Source organism: Aedes albopictus, chromosome 2 (genome assembly GCF_035046485.1).
Source record: "Aedes albopictus strain Foshan chromosome 2, AalbF5, whole genome shotgun sequence".
In the NCBI taxonomy this organism is placed as follows: Eukaryota; Metazoa; Arthropoda; class Insecta; order Diptera; family Culicidae; genus Aedes; species Aedes albopictus.
In genome coordinates this window covers 272,034,388-272,058,511 of record NC_085137.1, presented here as the reverse complement: position 1 = coordinate 272,058,511, position 24,124 = coordinate 272,034,388, and the positions used below count along the sequence as shown (strand labels likewise).

Genomic DNA, 24,124 nt, shown 5'->3' with positions numbered 1-24,124 from the left:
TTTTTTTTTTCAGATAAACAGTGGCTCTCATAGTAGTACGATAAGTCTCTTCCACAAAATAAACGATATTGTTGAATGATCTTGCTAATGCTCATAAAATTTTTCGAGTTCATGTACACTTTGCAGTAATGTAAATTTTCAGAATGTTTAAATAACAGCATCTAATGATTCGATTAAAATTGGGTTTCAATTTGTTTACTTGAAAATTATTACATATCTGTTATTATTAACGCATATCATTGATTAACGTCATCACTTATTTCATTGCTTCCAGTTACTATCTCGTCATATGTTTAGAGCAAAAGGTTGTTCGCATCCTACGTTTATGGTGTTCTAGTTTTTTTTTAGGAAATAGTCCAATATTCCTTATTATGGGATCAGATGTTTCAAGCAGACGATGTAGGAGATCTGTGTTAGTTTAGATTTTTAGAAACTTACGTCTATGATTCTCTCTGTAATTCCTGGTGTCTTTGTTGCGTGACTCTTGTGCTTCCTCGGACAGAAAAACATACATACAGTAACTGGAAGCAATACATTTAATGATGACAGTAATCAATGATATATGTGTTAATATTAACAGATAAGTTTCATTTTTCAAGTAAACAAATTAAAAATCAATATTAATCGAAACATCAGTTGTTGTTATTTGAACCTTCTGCAAATTAACATTTTCGCAAAGTGTACATGAGCACGAAAAATTTTATGAGCATTAGCAAGAGCATTTAAAAATATCGATAATTTTGTGGAAGAGACTTATCGTACTACTATGAGAGCCACTGTTTATCCGAAAAAAAAACTTAAATTTTATGGGAAAGTCATCTCATGCAGTTCCAAGTGATTCTGTGAAAACATGTTTGCGTGTTCATGTGGGAAAATCATGTAAGAAAAGCACTAAGTACATTTTTTTGATATCTTGATCATTTTACAATAACACATTTTATAATGATAGTCATTTCTAGTATGTGAATTTAAATATTCAGGCGAAATCAGGCTAAAACTGGCTTTATTTGCAATAGATAAAACTCGTTCCATATTTTCAAATGTGAAAATCCTGGTCTGCGAAAACGTGCGAAAGTTAACAAATGGGTATGTCAAACATAAGCATTTTTTAAAGTGAAATTTCCAATAACATGATAAATATGAGAGATAGATATATACTTTCTTCGCAAAAGTTACGCGTTTTAATAAGGCGAAACATTTGCTAGAACATTTGGAAATCGTGAAAAATTCATAGAAAAAGTTATAAGCAAAAAACTGTTTTTTAGGGGTGCTTCATAAAAAACGCCTCAAATGTACATACAAATCAAAAGATAGAAATTTTGTATGTTCGGCAAAGTTGTTTCTAGTAAAATTGCCTACAACTTCTCTGAACAATCATATTTTTTAGTTTACAAATAAAAAAGTTAGAAACCGTTTCTCACTTTTAGGGGGATTGATCACAAAACTGATATTTCTATAAATTGGTGCCGAAGACACCAAAGATCAAAAATCATGTTTTCATGGTCAAAACAATTTCGATCACGTTTTTGGGCCATCCGCAACAGTGTGCGGCGTGGCTACCGGAGGAGAACCGGCAAACATCTTGGGCGTCTTGGCCGCCGAATGGGTATCGACGGTTGGCTTGACTACCAGGCTGGTACCGATAGACGGTGGGCCCAGGATCGGCTTGGCCACTGGACTGGCACCAGCGGACATCGGGAGTGGCTTATCCACCGGATGGGAACCGGCAGATATCTGGAAGGACTTGACCATCGGGCAGGAATCGATGGGCATCGGGTTGGCTTCAACCACTGGTCGGGAACCAGCCGGTATCTCGTGCGACTTGACCACCGGACGGGAACCGGCAGACTTCTTGGCCGCCGAACGGGTATCGACGGTTGGATTGACTACCGGACTGGTACCGATAGACGATGGACGCAGGCAAGGCTTGCCCACTGGACTGGCACCAGCGGACATCAGGAGTGGCTTGTCCACCGGACAGGAACCGGCAGACACCTGGTTGGAATTGACCACCAGACGGGAACCGGCAGGCATCTCGTTGGACTTGACCATCGGACGGGCACCGATGGGGATCTCAGTTAGGTTGACCACCGGACAGGAACCGGCAGCCATCTCGTTGGACCTGACCATCGGACGGGCACCGATGGACATCTTGGTTGGTTTAACCTTCGGACTGGAACCGACGAACATCATGGCGGAGTTATCCACCGAACGGGCACCGGTAGAACTCTTGGTTGTCTTGGCCGCCGAACGGGTATCGACGGGCATCAGGGCGGAATCGACCACCAGGCAGGCTCCGGTAGACCTAAGGATCGGATTGGCTACCGAATTGGATCCTACCGCGCGCTGGAAATGTTGGAGTACCGGATGGGAACCGGTTGTAGACTCGAACTGCGGGGTTAACGAACGGGGTTCGGTCAGGAACTGCAGCGTCTGGGATACCGGATAGGAACCGGTGGTAGTCTGGAACTGCTGGGATACCGGAAGGACACCGGTCGGATTCTGTTGCGGTTGGAATGCCGGAAGGGAACCGGTCTTACACTGGAGCGACGGTGATACCGAACTGGATTCGGTCACGGACTGCAACTGTCGTGGTACCGGAAGGAGACCGGTCGGAGTCTGTTGCTGCTGGTTTGCCGGAAGGGAACCGGCCTTGCATTGGGGCGGATGTGGTACCGGAAAGGAACCGGTCGGACTCTGAGACACCGGAGGCATTCTGGTTGGCTTCGGGATGCGCTTCGGCATTGGATGGAATCCTGGTGGTGGTCGAAACGGTTTCAGCACCGGATGGTATCCGGTAGGAATCGGAATCATCAGCTTCGGATGAACTCCAGTCGGGTCGAATGGAATTCGGAAAGGGTTCACCACCGGGTTGGTTCCGGAAGGCGCTTTGCTTGACGTCGATGTCTGTGGATCTTTGGATGGAATGCCGACAAGGACATCCTCTGGTTCATCCAAGGATGCTCACTTTCACACGTTGGATTCTCAAAGGCAACGGCCGTCACCTCTTCTTCACGCTTCACGCAGAAAAATCTACGGTAAAAATAACCATATTCGACGTAAATTCAAAAGGAATTTGACATTGTTTTGGCCACAATGATAATGTATGATTGTTTTTACAATCCTGTATGATTGTTTTAACAATCCTGTATTATTGTTCCTCAATCGGAAATCTGACTGAAATAACAATAGTTTCAGGCTTTTGACGAGGATGTCAAGCTTGACATCTACGATATTATGGTACTTTCAAAAACAGTTTTCTTTTACTTTCAGTAATACATTTATTAGAAAACAACATGCTAGTTTTTTCCTCTGGGTTGTTATTAGTTATATTAAAAAAGATAAAAAAAATGTTCTCACAGAAAAATCAGGAAATCTCCTGAATTATCAAATTTACAACTTTTCACAAAGGTCTTACCTTGTCTAACGCATGCCGCACTAATTCAAATTAATTTTCAATTATGCTTTTCATGTACAACAGCTTTGCATAATTTGAAAGCTATCCATTTTCCAGCATTAGAAAAGTTGTAAATGCTTTTTAAAACAAAACATTCTGCTTGGTTTGACAGAAGTGACCAAGGGATTTATCAGTAAAACTTTTGCATCAAAATACTCTGTTGATTTTATGTTAATATTGTGGTTTTTACAATTCTATTCGATGCCAAGGGATTGCTCAGTTGAATTGACTTAGAAACAAAGTTGAAATATGTTAGTTTCCACAAGAGTCGCCACAAAACACTGGATTTTTAAATCGAGCATAATTTCATATGGATTTTAAATTAGCAAATCTGTTTGAAACTATAAGAATTTACATATTTTCAAAAGAATTTCAATGTGTATATTCAACAAACGTCATTTTAGTTTCAATGTGAACGCTTTTCTGTCCGTGTTGGTTACTTCTTCAGCCGGCGGGGCTGCCGACTCGGGAATAGTGACCTCGGCGAAATCACTCTCAGGTTGGACCTCGGCTGGTCCACGCAAAAGCGTCTTCTTCTTGGAGAAATCTTCGCCGCAGCGCGGCTTCGCAGTCTGGATTGGATTGGTAACATTCGTACTCACCATTTTCTCTTTCGGCAAAGATGTGCGTGGCCTCTCCATCACGTCAGGAATCGGAACGGGCTGTTCCGTCGTTGGACTCGGTGACTGGCTTCTTCGAGAAGAAGGACTGAGCCAGCGTGGTACAGTGGTCGCCACGAAGCAGCTGGATGACGACTTTCGCTTGTTAAGCCTGTCACTGGTGGTCGGGCAGGAAATCAACAGGGTTTCCACCAGAACACAGGCTTTGTTGTGGGTGTAGTATACCTAGATGAAAACCTTGTAAACATCGAAATAATATCGAATGCATATAGGAAGGCTTGACAAAGGTCAAAGCTGACGATCCCCTAACCATGCTATTGTTAATGGTATAAAAGACCAATCAATCATTGTAACTTTCTCTTTTATTGCTCACTCCTCGAATCAGCACGAATCAGCACGAATAAATAGTAAGTACCATCCTAACCCGAGTGTTTGAACCCAACCCGAAAGACACATTAAATTCTGGCGGCGAAGTTGTGGAAGTGATTTTTGCATTCGTAAGTGCGATAGAAGAACACGTGGTGAGAATCGTGCGGAAAACAGTAGCGGCGTTAGCAGAACGATCGTTAGTTCGACGCGAGTGAACACGTGATTCGGTTGAGGTTAGGATGGCTACAGGCGGAGTGAAAGAGTATCCGGAGTCGGGTGCCGGAACGCAAGCGCGATCGTCGAAAACGTACAATTTCGGTACATTCGAGAATTACGTCGCGGGTGATGATTTCGAAGTGTACGAAGATCGAATGATCCAGCATTTTCTCCTTCACGATGTGCCAGAAGAGAGAAAAGTGGCATTTTTACTGACCCATTTGGGGATGGATACATATGCGATCCTGAAAAAATGGCTACAACCAGTGAACCCGAGTGCAAAACGGTACGATGAGCTTGTGGTGACCTTGAAAAGGCATTTCAGGCCAGAAGTGAACAAAGTGTCCGAACGGTATCGTTTTCATCAAGCCGACCAGAAAGCTGGACAATCGGTGACTGAATATGTAGTGGAATTGAAAGCGTTGGTAGAAAAGTGTGAGTACGGTGACTTTTTGCAAGAAGCGTTGCGGGACAGATTTGTGTTCGGGATCTTCGACGGTAGGCTGCGTACACACCTACTGAAACAGAAGAACGTGTCCTTCGACAAGGCGGTTGAAGAGGCATTGACGTGGGAGTTAGCCGAAAGGGACAACAAAGTGCGTGAAGGTAACTTTAGTGCTCACGTGGTGAGGTCGAACAAACCGTGGCGCGCGAGAAGCAAAAGTCGATCGCTGATGACAAGAAGAATCAATCCGGAAGAAGAAAGCTGTGTGATAAGTGCGGTCGTGAACACGAGCCTGGGAAGTGTCCTGCGAAGAACTGGAAGTGCTATTCCTGTGGTAAACAGGGCCATGCAGCGAGCATGTGTTTTTCGAAAGTGTCGAAGCCGAATCGTAGTTCGAGTCAGGAGCCCCGGAAGAACCAGACCGTGGGGACGGTAGGTTCCGGAGATGAGTTGGCCTTGGATCTGGCTAACTTGCGGATGCAGCTGAATTCTCTCCAGGATAAGTCGTTTTTACTAGAGCGTAGTGATGTGATGAGTGAAACCTTGTTTGTAGAAGGCCAGGCTATAGAATTTGAAGTTGATAGCGGTGCTTGTGCGACAGTAATTAGTAGTGGCTTGTATCGGAAGCAATTGTCTCATTTACCGTTGTTTGGTGTGAAGAATGATTTTTCAACCGTGACCGGTGAAGGGTTACATATTATCGGTGGAATCAGTGCACAGGTAGCTAAGGATAGAAGTGGTCCGAGCAAAAAATTAGTGCTTGTGGTGATCGAGAGCGAAAAATCCTTCAGACCTCTTCTTGGGCGGACCTGGATGGACGTACTATGGCCGAGCTGGAGAACATCGCTTAAACAAAATAATGTGAGTATAAACTCTTTTGATCGTTCAATTTTTGATTCAATACACGTTAAATACCCCAATACAGTATCAAATATCAATTCTCCCATTCGCGAATTTGAAGCCGAGATCGTTATTGAGAGCAATGTGACTCCTATTTTCCATGCGGCATACTCTCCTCCGTTTCAACAGCGTCCAGCGATCGAAGCTGAGCTGAATCGTCTCTGTGAAGAGAATATTTTAAAGAGAGTGCAACACAGTAGATGGGCCTCTCCGATTGTTGTAGTACCAAAGCTGCCGTGTGCGGCATAGTTGTCCCATGTTCTATGGGATTCCCTATTAACATGGGACAACTATGCTGCACACGGCAGAAAGGCAAATGGCAAATTGAGGTTATGCATTGATTGTAAGGTCACGATCAATCCGTTTTTACGCTCAGAGCACTACCCGTTGCCGAGGATAGATGATATTTTTGCAAAATTAGCGAACTGTAAAGTGTTTTGTGTGATTGACCTTCGGGGTGCATATCAACAGCTCAGAGTCTCAGAGAACTCTCAGCAGTACTTAACAATCAACACTCACGTTGGATTGTTCCAGTATTTGAGATTGCCTTTTGGGGTGGCGAGTGCGCCCTCGATTTTTCAGAGTATAATGGATCAGATCTTGGGGGATATTGAGGGCTGTGGATGTTATTTAGACGATGTGCTCATTGGAGCCGACAGCTACGAGAAATGTAGGGCAATTTTGGATGTCGTTTTAGCGCGTTTGAACCACTACAATGTGAAGATTAACGTTGATAAAAGTAGATTTTTCGAGGCCTCCGTGGATTATTTAGGTCATACGATTTCCGAAGACGGATTAAGACCAAACAAAGACAAGGTCGACGCAATTGTGAACGCGCCGGCGCCGAAAAACGTGACTGAGTTGCAGTCGTATCTCGGATTGTTGAACTATTACGCAAAGTTCATACCGAATATCTCATCGGAATTGCGAGTTTTGTATCGGTTGTTACGGAAAGACGAACGTTTTATCTGGACTCAGGAATGTGAGGACAGTTTCGCGAATAGCAAGCAATTAATTTTGAATAATAACGTGTTACAGTTGTACGATCCGCGGAAACCTATTGTCGTCGCGGCAGATGCTAGCCCATACGGTGTGGGAGCAGTCTTATCGCATATCGTTGATGGCGAAGAAAAGCCAGTCTTATTTGCGTCGTGTACGTTATCTCCTTCGGAAAAGAACTATTCGCAACTTCATCGGGAAGGTTTGGCGTTCATTTTCGCAGTGAAACGGTTTCACAAATACATTTACGGTCATAAGTTCAAGCTTATTTCCGATTGCGAGGCGTTGAAAGAAATTTACCATCCACGTAAGGGTACGGCGATTGTAGCAACATCGCGTCTACAGAGATGGGCGGTTATTTTGTCCATGTACGAATACGAATTTGAGTATAAGCCAAATCGGTGTTTGGCGAACGCGGACGCGTTATCGAGGTTACCGGTTCCGGGAAATACGGAAATAGAATTGTCGATTAACAGACTGGAAAACTGTCCAGATCTGCCGTTGAAAACGCGTGACGTTGCAGATTTTACCGCGAAAGATAAAATCCTTTCTCAAGTCTACGGATTCGTGATGCGCGGATGGCCGCGTACTATACCGGAACATCTGAAATATTATTACAATCTTCGGAATTCACTGAATTCCCAATACGGATGTTTGTTTACGGTGATCGTGTAGTAATACCGGAGTTGCTACAGTCCATCATCTTGAAGATGTTACACTCGAATCATGATGGAATCGTGCGCGGTAAAATGTTAGGTAGAAGTTTGTTTTGGTGGAAAAACATGCAAAGCGACATTGAAAATTACTTCAAGAATTCTGAGATTTGTGATCAGAGGCGCAATGTTCCAACTGAAACGGTTACTTCAAAGTGGCCAAAAACGAGTTGTCCGATGGACAGGATCCACATTGATTTCTTTGCGTTCGAGGGAAAAACCTTTTTGATTATAGTAGATTCCTTTTCTAAGCTTATCGAAGCAAAGTTGATGACGAGTACTAATGCTGATCATGTTAACGAAAAGTTAGAAGAATTTTTCAAGTTTTTTGGACTGCCTAAGGAGATTGTGTCCGACAACGGACCTCCGTTCAATTCGTTTGAATTTGTGAACCACTGGGAGACGCGAAACGTTAAAGTGACTAAATCGCCAGTGTATCATCCTCAGTCCAATGGTACAGCTGAGCGCGGGGTACAAACTGTAAAAAGTTTCTTGAAAAAACGTCTGTTGGATCAACAATTGAATTCTAGAACTTTGTCGCGGAAGTTAAATGAAATACTCGCTTGGTATAATAGTACTCCAACAACCGTCACATCCTTGTCACCCAGTGAATTGATTTTGCGTTACAGACCTCGTACAGTGTTAACTGTGATCAACCCGAAAGCCAATTCGCCGGTTGAACAATCAAACCGAAATACCAGACAGGTAAGATTTGATGATTCTAAAAACGAGACAATTGTGTACGATGTAAGCTGCAGTAAGGACGCAACTGATAAAGATATTCCCGAGAAACAATTTAAAAAAGGGGTTTCTCTCCACTATGAAAGCCACGGAAAATCAAACAAATCTCTGGGATCAAACTACCGGGGCAGGAACACCAGCAACCCTCTCGGTAGGATTGCTGTATGCTGTCGGCGACAGCAATGGAAGGGAATTGTCCCAATCGGCTGATTGGCGACAACACAGCTGCGGTTGCAGCTTCACAGGGCACTGGATCCTTTATCCGGTTCGCTAGGACCAAATGTTCCGTCGGAGGAACAGCACAGGACCGGTAGCTCGATGGGAAGGAGGGGAACTTAGCTTTTGGAAAGGCTGTGGCTTCCACTGGGGAGGAAAAGGCGGTTGTATACTAAACTACTTAACTACAACTATATTTCTCTTGTTGATACGTGTTTACATGTCGGTGGTTGAATGATGACTCTTTCATGTTCGCGCACACAATCTTCTTGAAGGACGGTAGAGAACTGAATGGAGGTATAAAATCTGTTGCTTGCGCTGCGCTGTGGCAATGGTGGAAACTTCCATTTACATAGGCAGTAGTGCGATGGTTCGGTCGTCGTCGTTGGCTGGCACATAAGGACACGCGGCACGCTATGTCTGAACCAGCAGATTATAAAAATTGAATGTACATCGGGGTTCTTTCCATAAAACATCAGTATTCAAGCTATATTTTCATTTGCAGAAGGTTTTAAAATATTCTATCGGTGAAAATTTTTCCATACATTTTGTATGGGAGAGAAATTGACCGCAAATGAGGATTTCAAGCAAATTTGTATGAAAAACGGTCAAAAAGATGGAAAAATCAAAATTTCCCCGATAGAATATTTTGAAACCTTCTGCAAATGAAAATATAGCTTGAATACTGATGTTTTATGGAAAGAAACCCGATGTACATTCAATTTTTATAATCTGTTGGTTCAGACATAGCGTGCGCGGCCACGCGTGGTTGGTCGGTCGATCCTTGCATGATCAATCATTACGTCGTCGCTCGGTGGACAGGCACAAACGACGTGGTGTGTGAGGGTAAATTGGGTGATTGTTGGTTGGGATTGGAGCCGTAAAATACTCGCGGCGACTCGAGGTTAGTTGTACGGGGAAAGGGGTTCAAATCAGGATGGATCTTCGCGTTGGGAGCGAACAGAAATTTGGACCGTTATCCGTGACTGCTACATCCGGAAGGCCAAACCTTGCAAAAAAATTGATGAACTCTTTAATCACTTTCTCTGCATCAGTACCGTACTTCATCCAAACAATTCCCAACCATTTAGAATAACTGTCAACCACCAATAAAAACGTTCGTCTTTCAAAATAGAAAAAAATCAGCGTGAATTCTGCTAAACGGTCTAGAAGTAGAAATCCATTCAGAAGTGCCTTTGTGAGTGGGGACAACCGATGTTTTTATGCATACCTCGCAATTCTTTACAAAAGATTCGATATCCGAGTTGATTCCACACCAATATACACTTCTTCTGGCCAGCTGCTTCATTTTGACGATACCTGTGTGATTAACATGGAGCATTTGCAAAACCTTTCTTTGCAACGAAGAAGGAATAATAACTCTTTCTTGAAAAAGCAAGCATCCGTCGATTTCCTCAATGTCTTGATGCTGTGAGAAGATGTTTTTGAAGCATGGATCTATTCGTTCCGGCCAACCATTTTTCATATAGGCTGCAACTTGTTGCAAATAAAAATCTCTTAATGATTCTCTAGCTACAATCGTGAAATCTAATGGTAAATCTCCAGAGAAGTTTAAATGCTTAATATACTGTTTTTCTAAGTGTCTAGGTACTTCTATCTCCAATGGAAAACGCGAACAAAAATCAGCATTAGCCATTTTGTTCGCTGGTCGGTATTCAATATTGAAATTATAGATTGACAACTCCATTACGTATCGTTGAATTCTGGTAACTGAAATTGAATTTCGCCCGTCTTTACCGAATATCCCCAAAAGGGGGAGTTCAACGCACTTGCATATCCCAAGTAACAATTCCATTGCTGGTTGGTTTTGTTTGATTTTTATTAGGGTTTTATCACAGCAATAATTAAAACTCACAGTTTTATGACTGTTTTTATGAAAACCATTGATGAAATGTTTTATAGTATACTTGAAGATATGCATAAAGACGGATTTTAAGAGTAAACAAAACCCTCCGATATGTAAACCTTCTGGCAATCATTATTACCACGATAAAACTGTTAAAACTCTCAACAGATGGCGATCCGTTCGATTAAGAACGACATCTGTTGGTGGAAAATCCGAAACAACGACACTGCTAGGTTTATTGCGGTCATCATAAAAGTAAACTTGCTTTCGTGTTATTTTCGCTGATTATGGTCGTCGCCATATTGAAGAATTAGCTAACGTGAATGGAAAATAGTTATTTATGCTCGAATTAGCAATGAATTGATAGTTTGCCATAATTTCCATAACGTGCTCACATGAATAAACTATCTCTGCTGAGTTTTCTTGTGATTCGCGATAGTTTTACTAAATTAACCAATTGATTTATTTCATTCCAAGATGATAATTTTTACTATTTTCGAAGCGCATTAATTTTATGGTTCAGCAACCCCAATATTCACGGTAAAATTGAATGCGCATAAGCCTACCAACACAATAACTACTAAAATATTGCTTTAAAATGATCGCTTTCTACTTACGAATGATGCATCCTCCTGAGCTTTACGTGCCATCGAAGAAGCTTTTCTGCATCTTGAGCTGTCATAGTTTTGTTGATAAAAAAACAACAACAATCGAGAATGGGAAACTTCTCAACTAGGTTTTAAAACGGGTTTATTGCTACTTCTAATGCGGTTTGCAAAACCTCTCCGAGAGTGGTCCACTTAGCCGGAAGATTCTCTTAAAGAGGTTATCAAGAGGTTTTGATGTATAAATCAGTTTTATTGCAAGTTTTAAAAATTTGGTCATGAAGATCTCTTGTAGAGTCGAACAAAACTTAAAATGTTACTTGGGTGTTGACGTTTACGTGATCGATGATCGGCATTGTTGTTACAGATTTGGATAAGTAAGGAAGTGTTTAATCGTTGTGCGTTTATTAATAAAGAGATATTTAGTAGAGTGGGTCATCGTTTATATGGAAAAATGGAAAATTCAATAGTATCTCATCAGATCAAAGCTTTTTTGATCCCATTTCAGGACTCAATTAAGTGTGCAAAATTTGGGCACGATCGGTTGCGTCTACGTTTTGCGCATCGCGTTCAAAGTTTGTATGGGGTTTTACATGGGAAAACACACTTTTTTGCATTTTTCTCATAACAAGCTCGAATTTTTCAAAAACGGTATAACCGATAAAGTGAAAACATAGCCTAGGGTGTCCTGAAAAACTTTGTCGAAGACCTCGAAATGATCTGATGCTTATGAAAAAAGTTATAGCGTTGGCATTGCTTGGCGAAACAGCATGATTTTGTTGCTATTGTTATTCCTTTACATGTTAAAACATAAACACATGCATGCGGTTCGTTGGTTATAACTATTTGCACAAGCATCAGATCGCTTTGCGGTTTTCAACAAAGTGTTTCAGAACACCCTTGGCTATCATTTTACAGTATCGGTCAAAAAGTTTTAGACAAACTTTTTCAACTTATGGCTAAAATGCAATAAAGTATGTTTTCCCATACAAAATCCCATACAAATTTCAATTGCAATGCGCAAAGTGTAGACGCAACCGATCGTGCTCAAATTTTGCACAGATACTCAGGACCCGAAATGGAACCAAAAAAGCTTTGATCTGAGAAAACGGTTCCGATGACCCACACTAATATTTAGTTGTTGCAATATTGATCTTCCTGTAACGCGAAAGTCCCGTCGAGAGTTTGGTGTAGTGACTGCCGGGTGTTCCACTGTTGTGTACGGATTCAACAGGTTATGGGCCCAGTAAAAGGAAGAAGAAGCTGTGTTTACGTTTCGAGACATTATAATCAAATTAGTGTGTTGTAAATCAAACTATTCGGGTTAAAAATGAGTGACGTAAAAGTAATGATGGAGTGGCTGAACAATTGTAATTGGGCCAGTTGGAAGTTCCGAATGGAACTGATGTTGGTAAAGGAAGGACTGTGGGCAATTGTGAGTGAACCCAAACCGGACGATGCTGGTACGTCGTGGTCCACGAAAGATGCATCCGCTCGAGCGATGATCGAATTGGCGCTCGATGATTGTCAGCTGTCGCATGTTATTGATGTTTCCATGGCAAATGAGATGTGGTTGAGATTGAAAGGGTATCATGAACGCGGATCGCTGTGCAATAAAATCCACGTATTGCGGAAGTTGTGCTCTTTGAGGTTGGCTGAGGAAGGCGATATGTCGAAGCATTTGACTGAGGTGGCGAATCTGGTGCATAGGCTTCAAGGCATGGGGGAGAAGCTGGGCGAACACTGGATAGTAGCAATCCTGCTGTCTAGTTTGCCCGAGACGTACAACCCGTTGATTGCAGCGCTGGAAGGCAGACCGGAGGAAGAACTTAAAATGGAGTACGTGAAGGGAAAACTTCTTGACGAGTGGCGTCGGCGGTGTGAGAAAGAAGAAGAAAACGAAGTGAAGGCTCTTCGAACGGCTTCTCAGCGGAGGTTGGAAACAAGACGGAGTATATTAAACGAGAGTGCTTCCATTGTCACAGAGAGGGCCATATTCGGCGTGATTGCCCTATGTTGACGACCGAGAGACGTGATTCGAATGACAGACGACAAAGAGAAGATGATTCCGCTACTGGAAGTAGCTGGAGAGGAAGCAGAGGTCATGTGTGCTTCACGACTACAACGGTTGACATCAATATGTCTGATGGTTGGTTGATCGATAGTGGATGCACAAAGCATATGACTGGAGACATCGGAAACCTAACTAACGTATCGCGACGCAGAGAAGAGGTTTGTCTTGCTGACGGTAAGAAAATTTCCGTTCGAGCTTCAGGAGCAGTGGAGTTTTCTGGACGTGGAAGGAATGACGAAAGAGTTGATGTTAAGTTGAAAGAAGTATTGTACGCGCCTGGTTTGGAGGCGAATGTAATTTCGGTAAGCAAAATGGTTGCAGAGGGATACACGGTAAGCTTCAAATCTGGTAGTTGCTGGATCGCAAGAGGAGACAGGGTCGTACTAGTAGGAGAAAAACGCGGAGGATTGTTCCACCTATGCAAGCTAAGAATGTGAATGTCGACGGAGGAAATTATGTGGCTGACGAGAGATCAGTTAAAATAGAAACTGTCTGGATTAAGGAGGAGCGTTTTCAAGAAGCGAAGGGTTTGTCACTAAGGAGGAGTGTTGGAGGAGGAGATATGGTAGTGTCCAACCCCTCGCAAGCAGGTGCGGCAAAACTGCGAAGTGTGTTACCCCTGAGATGTCTGTTGACGTTTACGTGATCGATGATCGGCATTGTTGTTACAGATTCGGATAAGTTAGGAAGTGTTTAATCGTTGTGCGTTTATTAATAAAGAGATATTTAGTTGTTGCAATATTGAGAATCTGTGTATTCTTCCTGTAACGCGAAAGTCCCGTCGAGAGTCTGGTGTAGTGACTGTCGGGTGTTCCACTGTTGTGTACGGATTCAACAACCGTTGCCTTCGGATCGCGTTAGGTTGCATGAACTCGACTCACACAATGAGTTTAGAGGTACTTGCTGGTGTACAGCTTCTGACAGACCGCTTTGCGGAGTTGTCGTTCCGGTTCCTCATCCGATGCGTGGATGTGAATCCATTGGTCATAGAAAATTTTGAAAAGCTGCTCGAACAGAATCCTCAAACTCGTTTTATGAGTGTGTACTACTGGTACATGACGCAGGAGGTAAAGCCCATTTCCGGTTAACACCAATCGTGACAACTTCTCAGACTTCGACAGCTTCTAAGTGGATTTTGATCTCTCTATGAAGGATGAGATCACCGGTATTCCGGAATCTTTTCGTTCCGTAGGTATTCCACAGATTTTTGCAAGTAAGTTCGGGCATGTTAGCGGGGACAGACAGTTCATCACAGACGGTTCGAAAACCGATGATTCGATTGGTTTTGGTGTCTACAACGAATTTCACAGCGCCACCTACATGCTTCAAAAGCCATGTTCGGTATACATTGCTGAGCTAGCAGCTATACATTACACCCTAGAGTACATTCGCACTCTTCCCCCTCAGCACTACTTCATTTTTACCGACAGTCTAAGTTCTCTGGAGGCTGTTCGGTCAATGAAACGGATGAAACACTCAGCGTACTTCCTGAATGGAATACGCCAAGTATTGAGTGCTTTGACCAAACGCTCATACACCATCACCATAGCTTGGGTCCCTTCACATTGCTCGATTCCGGGCAATGAGAAGGCGGACTCGCTGGCTAAGGTGAGCGCTAGCGAAGGCAATATTTACGAGCGTCAAATCGCCTTCGACGAATTTTTTGCATTGGCCCGTCAGGAGACCTTGATCAAATGGAGAGATGGGTAGATGGTTGCACTCCATCATTCCACAGGTGTCGAAGAAGCCATGGTTCAAAGGGTTGGATTTAAACCGCGATTTCATTCGTGTAATGTGTCGGTTGATGTTCAACCACTATTTGTTGAACGCACATACCTTCCGTATTGGGCTTTCAGAAAGCAATCTCTGTGTCTGTGGCGTGGCTTACCAGAATATCGAATATGTCGTGTGGGGATGCAATGAGTATCGTGAGGTCAGATCTGAGCTGCATGAAATTCTCCGGGTCCGAGGAAAACAACAGAAACCCGTTAGAAAAGTGTTGGCAGACCTTGATTTGGAATACATGTATATCATATATCAGTTTTTGAAGCGTGTTGATGTCAGAGTTCGATGTACGTTCCTTGTTTACGTTGGCCGCCGTTAGGTTTTGCTGTTCGCCCCTGTCTGTCGCCCATCCCCCTACCGTTTGTCTTCTTCTTGTTGTTGTCTACCGATAAAGCCCTTTCTTTTTTGTTCCATTTCAGATAAGGATATTTTGTCCCATCAATGTTTTTAGTATAAGTTCGCAAACAATTTAGTTTAAGACCCCTAAATACCTCCTTCCCAATTTTATTTTTTTTTATTTCTAAACTCGAAACAGCCGCGAGTACTTCGGCTTCACACACTAACATAGCATTAAGGCAGTAAATTTCGGCTCAGTTATGCCCATGAAGCGCCCGAGCCTTTAAAATAAACGAATAAGTAAAAAAAATATATATCTAAACTTTTATGTTCGGCTATCTCAGTCATACACTTAATAAGACGTTATATGTTTATTTTATCCGACGTTTCGGCCATTGGGTGTGGCCTTTTTCAAGGGAAAACTGTTTTGTACAAATGTTTAATTAGTCTTGAGTTGTGTTAATTTAGTCTAGTGTTTCTTACATGGTTTCTCGTCTTCGTCTTAAAGATTTTGCTGTTCTGCTTGTCGTGTGGTCATGGTTTTGCTTCTGTGGGATTGTTATAATTTGTTTAGTTAATTTTACCTATTTTCGCTAATTTTACACTTATAATTGTACAAATTTTTTTCGTTTACACTTTTACTTATTCGTCACAGGGTTTTGTCTAGTGGTAAAAACGGTGATTTCAAAATGGTGAATTTCTGTTTAGTCAATTTATAGTTTGGTCTGTTTATAGTATGAAGCTTTTGTGCTTTTATAGCTATCATACGATTGTTGTGTCTGTTCGTCGATTTTTTCTGCTCTGTCTATTTTTAAGTGTGTGTAATATGCCTGCATAGGTTGTACTGAGATTGTTTACGTCTGTTCGGTGGTTAACTGTATTGGTATTGTTTGTAATATGGCACATCTCTAATAGTGGTAGGGCAGTTGTTCTTCTAGATTGGTCAAGTATTGTTGTTTTGGTCAAGTCGAAGAAGAACAACTGCCCTACCACTATTAGATATGTGCCATATTACAAACAATACCAATACAGTTAACCACCGAACAGACGTAAACAATCTCAGTACAACCTATGCAGGCATATTACACACACTTAAAAATAGACAGAGCAGAAAAAATCGACGAACAGACACAACAATCGTATGATAGCTATAAAAGCACAAAAGCTTCATACTACAAACAGACCAAACTATAAATTGACTAAACAGAAATTCACCATTTTGAAATCACCGTTTTTACCACTAGACAAAACCCTGTGACGAATAAGTAAAAGTGTAAACGAAAAAAATTTGTACAATTGTAAGTGTAAAATTAGCGAAAATAGGTAAAATTAACTAAACAAATTATAACAATCCCACAGAAGCAAAACCATGACCACACGACAAGCAGAACAGCAAAATCTTTAAGACGAAGACGAGAAACCATGTAAGAAACACTAGACTAAATTAACACAACTCAAGACTAATTAAACATTTGTACAAAACAGTTTTCCCTTGAAAAAGGCCACACCCAATGGCCGAAACGTCGGGTAAAATAAACATATAACGTCTAATTAAGTGTATGACTGAGATAGCCGAACATAAAAGTTAACATCAAGTTCCAGTCGCAACTACCATAGAATATATATCTAAATATAACAAACATTGATATACAGGGGATGGCCAAAATGTTTTGGATAGGCAATTTTTTTTCTCTCACAAAAAGTTCAACATGCTGTAACTTTTCAGAGAGTGCATGAAAAATTCTCAAATTTTGACTGTACGTTAACCTATTATATGTGCATCATTGGTACAAATTTGAGCTCGATTGGTTAAAATTTGGTAAAGCTAGAACCGTTTACGTAAAACACTATTTTTCGGACAGTTTATTTTTAATCTTTCAAATCTCAGAAATCAGTGAACGGAATTAAATGAAATTTTCAACGTTAATCAACAATATATTATTGCTTCACAAGTTATTAAAACATATGTACCTACTTTTTAAATGTTTAAAAAGTTATCATGTATTGACACTTTTTGGATCTTTTTCGAAAAAATCTAATATTTTTACATCAATGTCATCAAATTTTAGTTTTTATATCCAAAGATATTCTACTTCTGTTCTCAAAATATCTCTATTTAGATGTATTAGTGCCTATTTGGATTAAAGGAAGAACACATTCAGTTATTTTTATGTGGTAGTGTAAATTTGACTTATTTTCCTCTATATGGGTGAAAATATCAAACCAGTACAACTTTGTTCATCGTAAGAAAATATTACATTTGATAATGTTGCATCAAGTATCAATATATTGTTGATAAACATTCAAAATTTCTTTCTATTCGGTTCACTGGTTTCGGAGATATGACAGCTCAAAAATTGATTGTCTAAAAAATAGTATTTTACGACAACGCCTCTAGCTTCGCGAAAGATTAACCAATCGCGCCCAAATTTGTACCAATGATGCACATATAATAGGTTGAGAAACTGTCAAAATTTGAGATTTTTTGATGCACTCTAAAAAAGTTACAGCATGTTGAACTCTTTTGTGAGAAAAAAAAAGTTGCCTATCCCAATCATTTTGGCCACCCTGTATCTTTCAACCGTTTATATAATTTTGTTACATTTTTGTTATGCCTTTCTGATCGGGATCACAGTGTTCTTTTTAGGGCGCTATTTAAACCCATTGTGGTACGCTTATGCGTTATTACAGTGTTCTTTTCAGGACGCTATCTGAACCTATTATAGTACGCTTATGCGTGTATGACGATCTCATACACTTACCTGTCCTTTCCCCTGTCCCATCCTTTTTTTATTCCCTTCTCCCTCAGGTAAATGATGAATAAACTCGTATTCATGGCGATGGCACAAATTTCCCAAATGGAGGAGAACGTGCCTCTGGAGCCGACCTACTGATACCTGATACATTGACAGAAATCCAAAGTTTCTTCACATGTGACAACCGTTAATTTTTTTATGTCTTTGCGTGTATCCTAACGTCGGGAGTAATGCGCTGGACCTCTATTCAACGCACTATGTCCGACCTTATCCGACATAACATTTCGAGCATTTGCCCTTTGTGCTATTAAGATAATGAGCTTCCGAAACATCTTTCTACATAGCTCTGGAACTTTGTTAGGATTATTTTTTTTTTTCATAGATAAATCTTACCTTTTCTGCAGAAACACTTATTTCTAACGTCGATATGGCCGTTGTCAAGGGCATTATCTTCAAAGACGAACTTTGTTGCTTGAATACCGCCAACCTCATGTTTACTACCAGCTTGAACCTGTAAATTTATTAGATTGTTGTTTATTTATTTATTTATTTATTTATTTATTTATTTATGACTACAAAATATATTTGATTGTTAGATTCCTTGGAGAGCAAACACCGCAACGGCAATGTTGTATCGAAAAAAAAAAACTTTACGCAAAAGTGCTCGCAATCTATCATTTTCGAAAGGAATGCACAGCTTATATCGTTAAAATTCAAGTAAATCCAATCTTATGTGTGATGGACTTATCCATGACTTTTTTTTCATCCCAGGGAGTAATTAAACCACTGCACAGTGGCTGATTTCGTCATTTTAGCGCGCTTAATTAATAACCTTTTAACTATGACGTTTAGCGTCATGGTGTCTTCGAGAAAGTTTTTCGCTATAATAAGGAGCTTCTTTTGAACTATAGCAAAATATGATCAATCCCCCTAAAAGTGAGATAGAAAATTTAGTTTTTGCATTTTTTAAGATACAAGGTTGGTGTCTTCACAAAAGTTGTAGATAATGTTATTTGGAGCAACTTTGTCAAAGACGCCAAGTTTGTAACTCCGTTACTTTTTAAGATACGTTACGTTTTTTATCATCAGCCCCTTGAAAAGGGTTTTTGCGCAATAACTTTCGAAGGATTGATTCTACATTTTTCTGATGTTCTACAAAGTTATAGATAATGGTAAAACACATAACTTCGCCGAACACGACATCCTTCTAATTTCAAAAATAAAATAGTTATAACGGTTTTTATAGTTTTTTGGGCCATATTTCAAGCATATATAACCTAGCTATAGGCAATTATATGCAAATTTCCTTTCAAGCATGTGAATTTACAAGTAATTGCCTCTTTGAGAAAGCCAAAAGCATCAAACTGTAAGAAACTGTAAGATGGTTTTTGTACAGAAACTTTCAACCATCTATGTTACTTTTATATGGGATTTATTCATATCTTCAACATATTTATTTGACAGTTCATGGCAGCTTGCATTTTTATTGTTATTGTACGTGTGTGTGAATATATAGAATGGATTGTGATGCATTCTGGAGCATTCATGAAGTACGTTACACGAAAACTTATCATCTATTTATATTTTCTTACTAACTCACAGTGCTGCATGTAGTCCACGAAAAGAGCGAATGAAGTCCCATTTTTTTTTTCTCAAATTCTAAACTTGCGCGTGACATATTTTGTGAAGGCTCCCTCTAGTACATGTCTACAATAGTTATAGCTAATTATAAATCTTATTGTACTTTACAGTAAGGTGCTGTTTAATCGTGATCTGACAAAAAAAGTAACACTTTATGCGTTCTTTTCGTGGACTACGTGCAGCACTGCCAGTTAGTCAGAAAATAGAAGTAGATAGTAAGTTTTCATGTAACGTACTTCATGAATGTTGCAGAATGCACCACAATCCTTTCTATATATTCACACACTTACAATAACAATACAAATGCAAGCTGGAATGAACTCTCAAAAAAATATGGTGAAGATACGGATAAATCCCATATAAAAGTAGCATAGATGGTTGAAAGTTTCTGTACAAAAACCATCTTACAGTCTCTTACAGTTTGATGGTTTTGGCATTCTAAGAGAGGCAATTACTTGTATATTTACATGCGTAAAAGGAAATTTGCATATAATTGCCTATAGCTAGTTTATATATGCTTGAAATATGCCCCAAAAAACTACAAAAACCGTAATAACTATTTTATTTTTGAAATTAGCAGGATGTCGTGTTCGGCAAAGTTATGTGTTTAACCATTATCTATAACTTTGTAGAACATCAGAAAAATGTAGGATCAATCCTTCGAAAGTTATTGCGCAAAAACCCTTTTCAAGGGGCTGATGATAAAAAACGTAACGTATCTTGAAAAGTAACGGAATTACAAACTTGGCGTCTTTGACAAAGTTGCTCCAAATAACATTATCTACAATTTTTGTGAAGACACCAACCTTGTATCTTGAAAAATGCAAAAAATAACTTTTCTATCTCACTTTTAGGGGGATTGATCATTTCTTACAATAGTTCAAAAGAAGCTCCTTATTATAGCGAAAAACTTTCTCGAAGACACCATGATGCTAAACGTCATAGTTTAAAAGTTATTAATTAAGCGCGCTAAAATGACGTAATCAGCCACTGTGCACTGTGCCCAATAAGCTGAACTTTTGTGGCATGTTCTGTTTTGATATTCGCCTCTAGCTAACTAAATAATTGTAAAGTCCAGTAATCAGTCAATGCCACGACGCGTCAGCTGGGTCACCATTGAATGTACCATATACCACCTAGGCTGCTAGTCCTAGGTGCTAGTCTATGACACCGAGGAAGGTGAAAGGAGCTACAACATAACCGTGGGGGTACCTCATGGATCCATCCTGGGCCCGGTGCTATGGAACGCCACGTATGATGGCGTTTTGCGGCTCACACTTCCACCAGGCATAAAGCTGGTTGACTTTGCCGATGATATTACCCGCGTGGTAATGTGGTCAACAGAGGAAGTTGAGCTGACAGCAGCGCACGCGATAGGCTTAGTGAAAGACTGGATGAGGTCGAGGCAGCTAGTACTCACGGACCATAAAACGGGGGTGATAGTGGTGAACAATCGCAAGCCTAAAAAGCAGGCAATAGCGGAGTCGAGAAGCGACACAGTAGTATGGGACAAAAATTAAATTCTCGCTCCATTCGACTTTTTGGATTCCATCTAGGTCCCATATGAACTGTGCAAATTTGGCTAAAATATAAACGACTCGTAAGAAAGTGATCCTTCTTCATAAATAATTCCAAAAGTCCCAGTGAAGAAACAGGGGTGTAAGCAGTAATAAATTACAAAAGTTCCGTAAACAAATAAAAAATGCAAAAATAATTCAAAAGTTCCCATAAATAATTGATTTTTGAGTAATTAAAAAAATCAAAAATGCAATGAATAAATCAACTGGTGCAATAAAAAAAGCCATTTTTCCCACCAAATAACTTCGAGTTTTCCATAAATAAATCCGATTTTTCCATAATAAATTAGAAAATTCAGAATAAAAAAAAAAATTAAATAGCAATAAATATTTCAAAAAGTGCAATAAACAAAAAATAAATAATTAATAAATGTCAAAAACGAGCAATAAACGTAAATGCATTTTGAGCCAAAAAATGCATAGACCATGCGGCGAAGCCGCATAGAGGATTGAGGAACTGTGGCGGCAGAATTTGCCCGGTATAATGCAAACATAGATGTTATCCCTTTTTTAGGTCCGACGAGCGATAGCGAGTGCAGACAGCAAGCGATTGCTCGGTAAATTGCAGTCATAGTTAGGCAGGCTTTTCAGTCGTTTCAGTCATATAAGTGCGATTCAGCATTTCACTGCCTCATACTTTCCTGCCACACTCAGATTGAATTTCGCTGTTCGGTAATTATTTTACTGGAACAATTCGGTAAAGTCGAAAAAACACCGAACTCCGGTAATTATTGTTCGTTTTACAAGTGTTCGGTATTTTTTTTTTTACCGATCGATTTGTGATTTAGTCACCATCTGTCAAAAATATCACAGTACACACTGTAAAATGAAGAGATTGCCGTATCCTGTAAAAAAATTCCGAAAAAGTCTGTCCTCCTCACGCTTCATTACCGAATTTCTGTAAACTGTTTACTTCTGTCAAAGTCGTCACACCGTTGACATACTTTCCACTCTTGTCAACTTGCTTCGTGAATGTTGTATTAATTTCTAATAGAAAGTGAAGTTATCGAAAGAAAAGTGAAGCGATTGGATCTTACAGGCCCTATCAACATCGCCACAGCAGTTGCGTAAGTATTCATACATTATTTTTGATAACTGCGCATTAATAACAACATGTTGTTCCAGGTCCTCCTGCGTGCCATTTACGTGAAAACTGTCTTGCTAGATGAACCCTCGTTCTCGCCTATTTAAGCAGATATGCATTTGAATGTGATAATGTTACCACCTACTTTACTATTGTGCCACATTTTGCCTAATAAATGAAAAAAAAAATCTAAATTATGTCTGTTTTCTAATTTAACAATATACCGAAGTACGGTAAATCTCCCAAAAAACAAAGAATTGCCGAAAACCTACGGTAGTCCACGACACAACATTACCGAACACTCCGGTAATTTTTGACAGCTCGCCGAAAATCTAAATTACCGTACGTTCAGTACTTTTTTCGATTACCGAACGAACTACCGAACGTTCAGCTGTTGAGAATTCGGTAAAAACTTACCGTATACTGTAAAATAAGCTAAGTGTGTGCATTTGTTTTTCATGAGTAATTTAGTCATTTTTTATTGTAGTTTTTATTGCTTTTTCAAATTTTCTAATTTATTATGGAAAAATCGGATTTATTTATGGAAAATTGGAAGTTATTTGGTGGAAAAAATTGCTTTTTTTAATTGCAACAGTTGATTTATTCATTGCATTTTTTACATTTTTATTGCTCGAAAATCAATTATTGACAGCTCGCCGAAAATCTAAATTACCGTACGTTCAGTACTTTTTTCGATTACCGAACGAACTACCGAACGTTCAGCTGTTGAGAATTCGGTAAAAACTTACCGTATACTGTAAAATAAGCTAAGTGTGTGCATTTGTTTTTCATGAGTAATTTAGTCATTTTTTATTGCATTTTTTTGTAGTTTTTATTGCTTTTTCAAATTTTCTAATTTATTATGGAAAAATCGGATTTATTTATGGAAAATTGGAAGTTATTTGGTGGAAAAAATTGCTCTTTTTAATTGCAACAGTTGATTTATTCATTGCATTTTTTACATTTTAATTGCTCGAAAATCAATTATTTATGGAAACTTTTGATTTATTTATGCATCTTTTTAGTTGTTCATGGAACTTTTGTTACTGCTTTATTACTGCTTACACCCCTGTTTATTCACTGGGACTTTTCGAATTATTTATGGGAAATTTTGTATTTATTATGGAACGTTTAATTGTCTGCCGTGCAAATTTTCAGCGCCAGTGGTTCTTAGTTTGCATAGGATTTACTATGGAAAAAGTTACTATTTCAGATAAAAAATCCCAGAAATTGCCCCTTGTCTCCTTAATTCAAATCAAACAACGCTACTTGTAGAGACATCATTTATGAATCATTCCTCCAAAGACTGCTAAACAATCGGATGCTTGTGAAAAAAGTTATTAAATTATTACCAACTAGCTGAATGACCCGGCTTTGCTCGGGTTTATTTATTGTGCATGATTGAAGCAAATGTGAAGTCCCATTTAACCAAATGGGTGCCGGTTTTCAGCAAGACCATGCTGAAGATGAAGAGATTCCAGGTGACATAAAAGCCATATGAAAAACTATCAAAAACCTAGAATTTCGAAACATACTAAGTATACTTAACTTTAAGATTACTGATACGATTCTACGGCATAGTGTGCCATTGTGTTGGCCGCACAATATACAAATTTATGGAATGGAAATCAAAGAAGTCATTCAATTAAAAACTGTTAAAAAAAAACATTAAGCTGAAAAGAGATAGGCTAAGTTCAATACCATAACTTGAATTTTATTGTCG

General features: G+C 39.8%; 1 protein-coding gene across 10 annotated transcripts in view; it reads right to left on the bottom strand.

Annotated features, from left to right (window-relative positions):
- The window catches only part of LOC134288082 (scavenger receptor class B member 1), a 682,758-nt gene that overhangs the window by 223,854 nt on the left and 434,780 nt on the right, over positions 1–24,124 (bottom strand). For 9 of the 10 annotated variants that reach the window (XM_062851801.1, XM_062851795.1, XM_062851802.1 and 6 more), the window contains one exon: positions 18,493–18,610. The exons of the other annotated variant lie outside the window; for it this stretch is intronic. In XM_062851801.1, the coding sequence (XP_062707785.1) occupies positions 18,493–18,610 (118 nt within the window). The remainder of the gene's footprint in view (positions 1–18,492; positions 18,611–24,124) is intronic. 10 annotated transcript variants of the gene reach the window in all.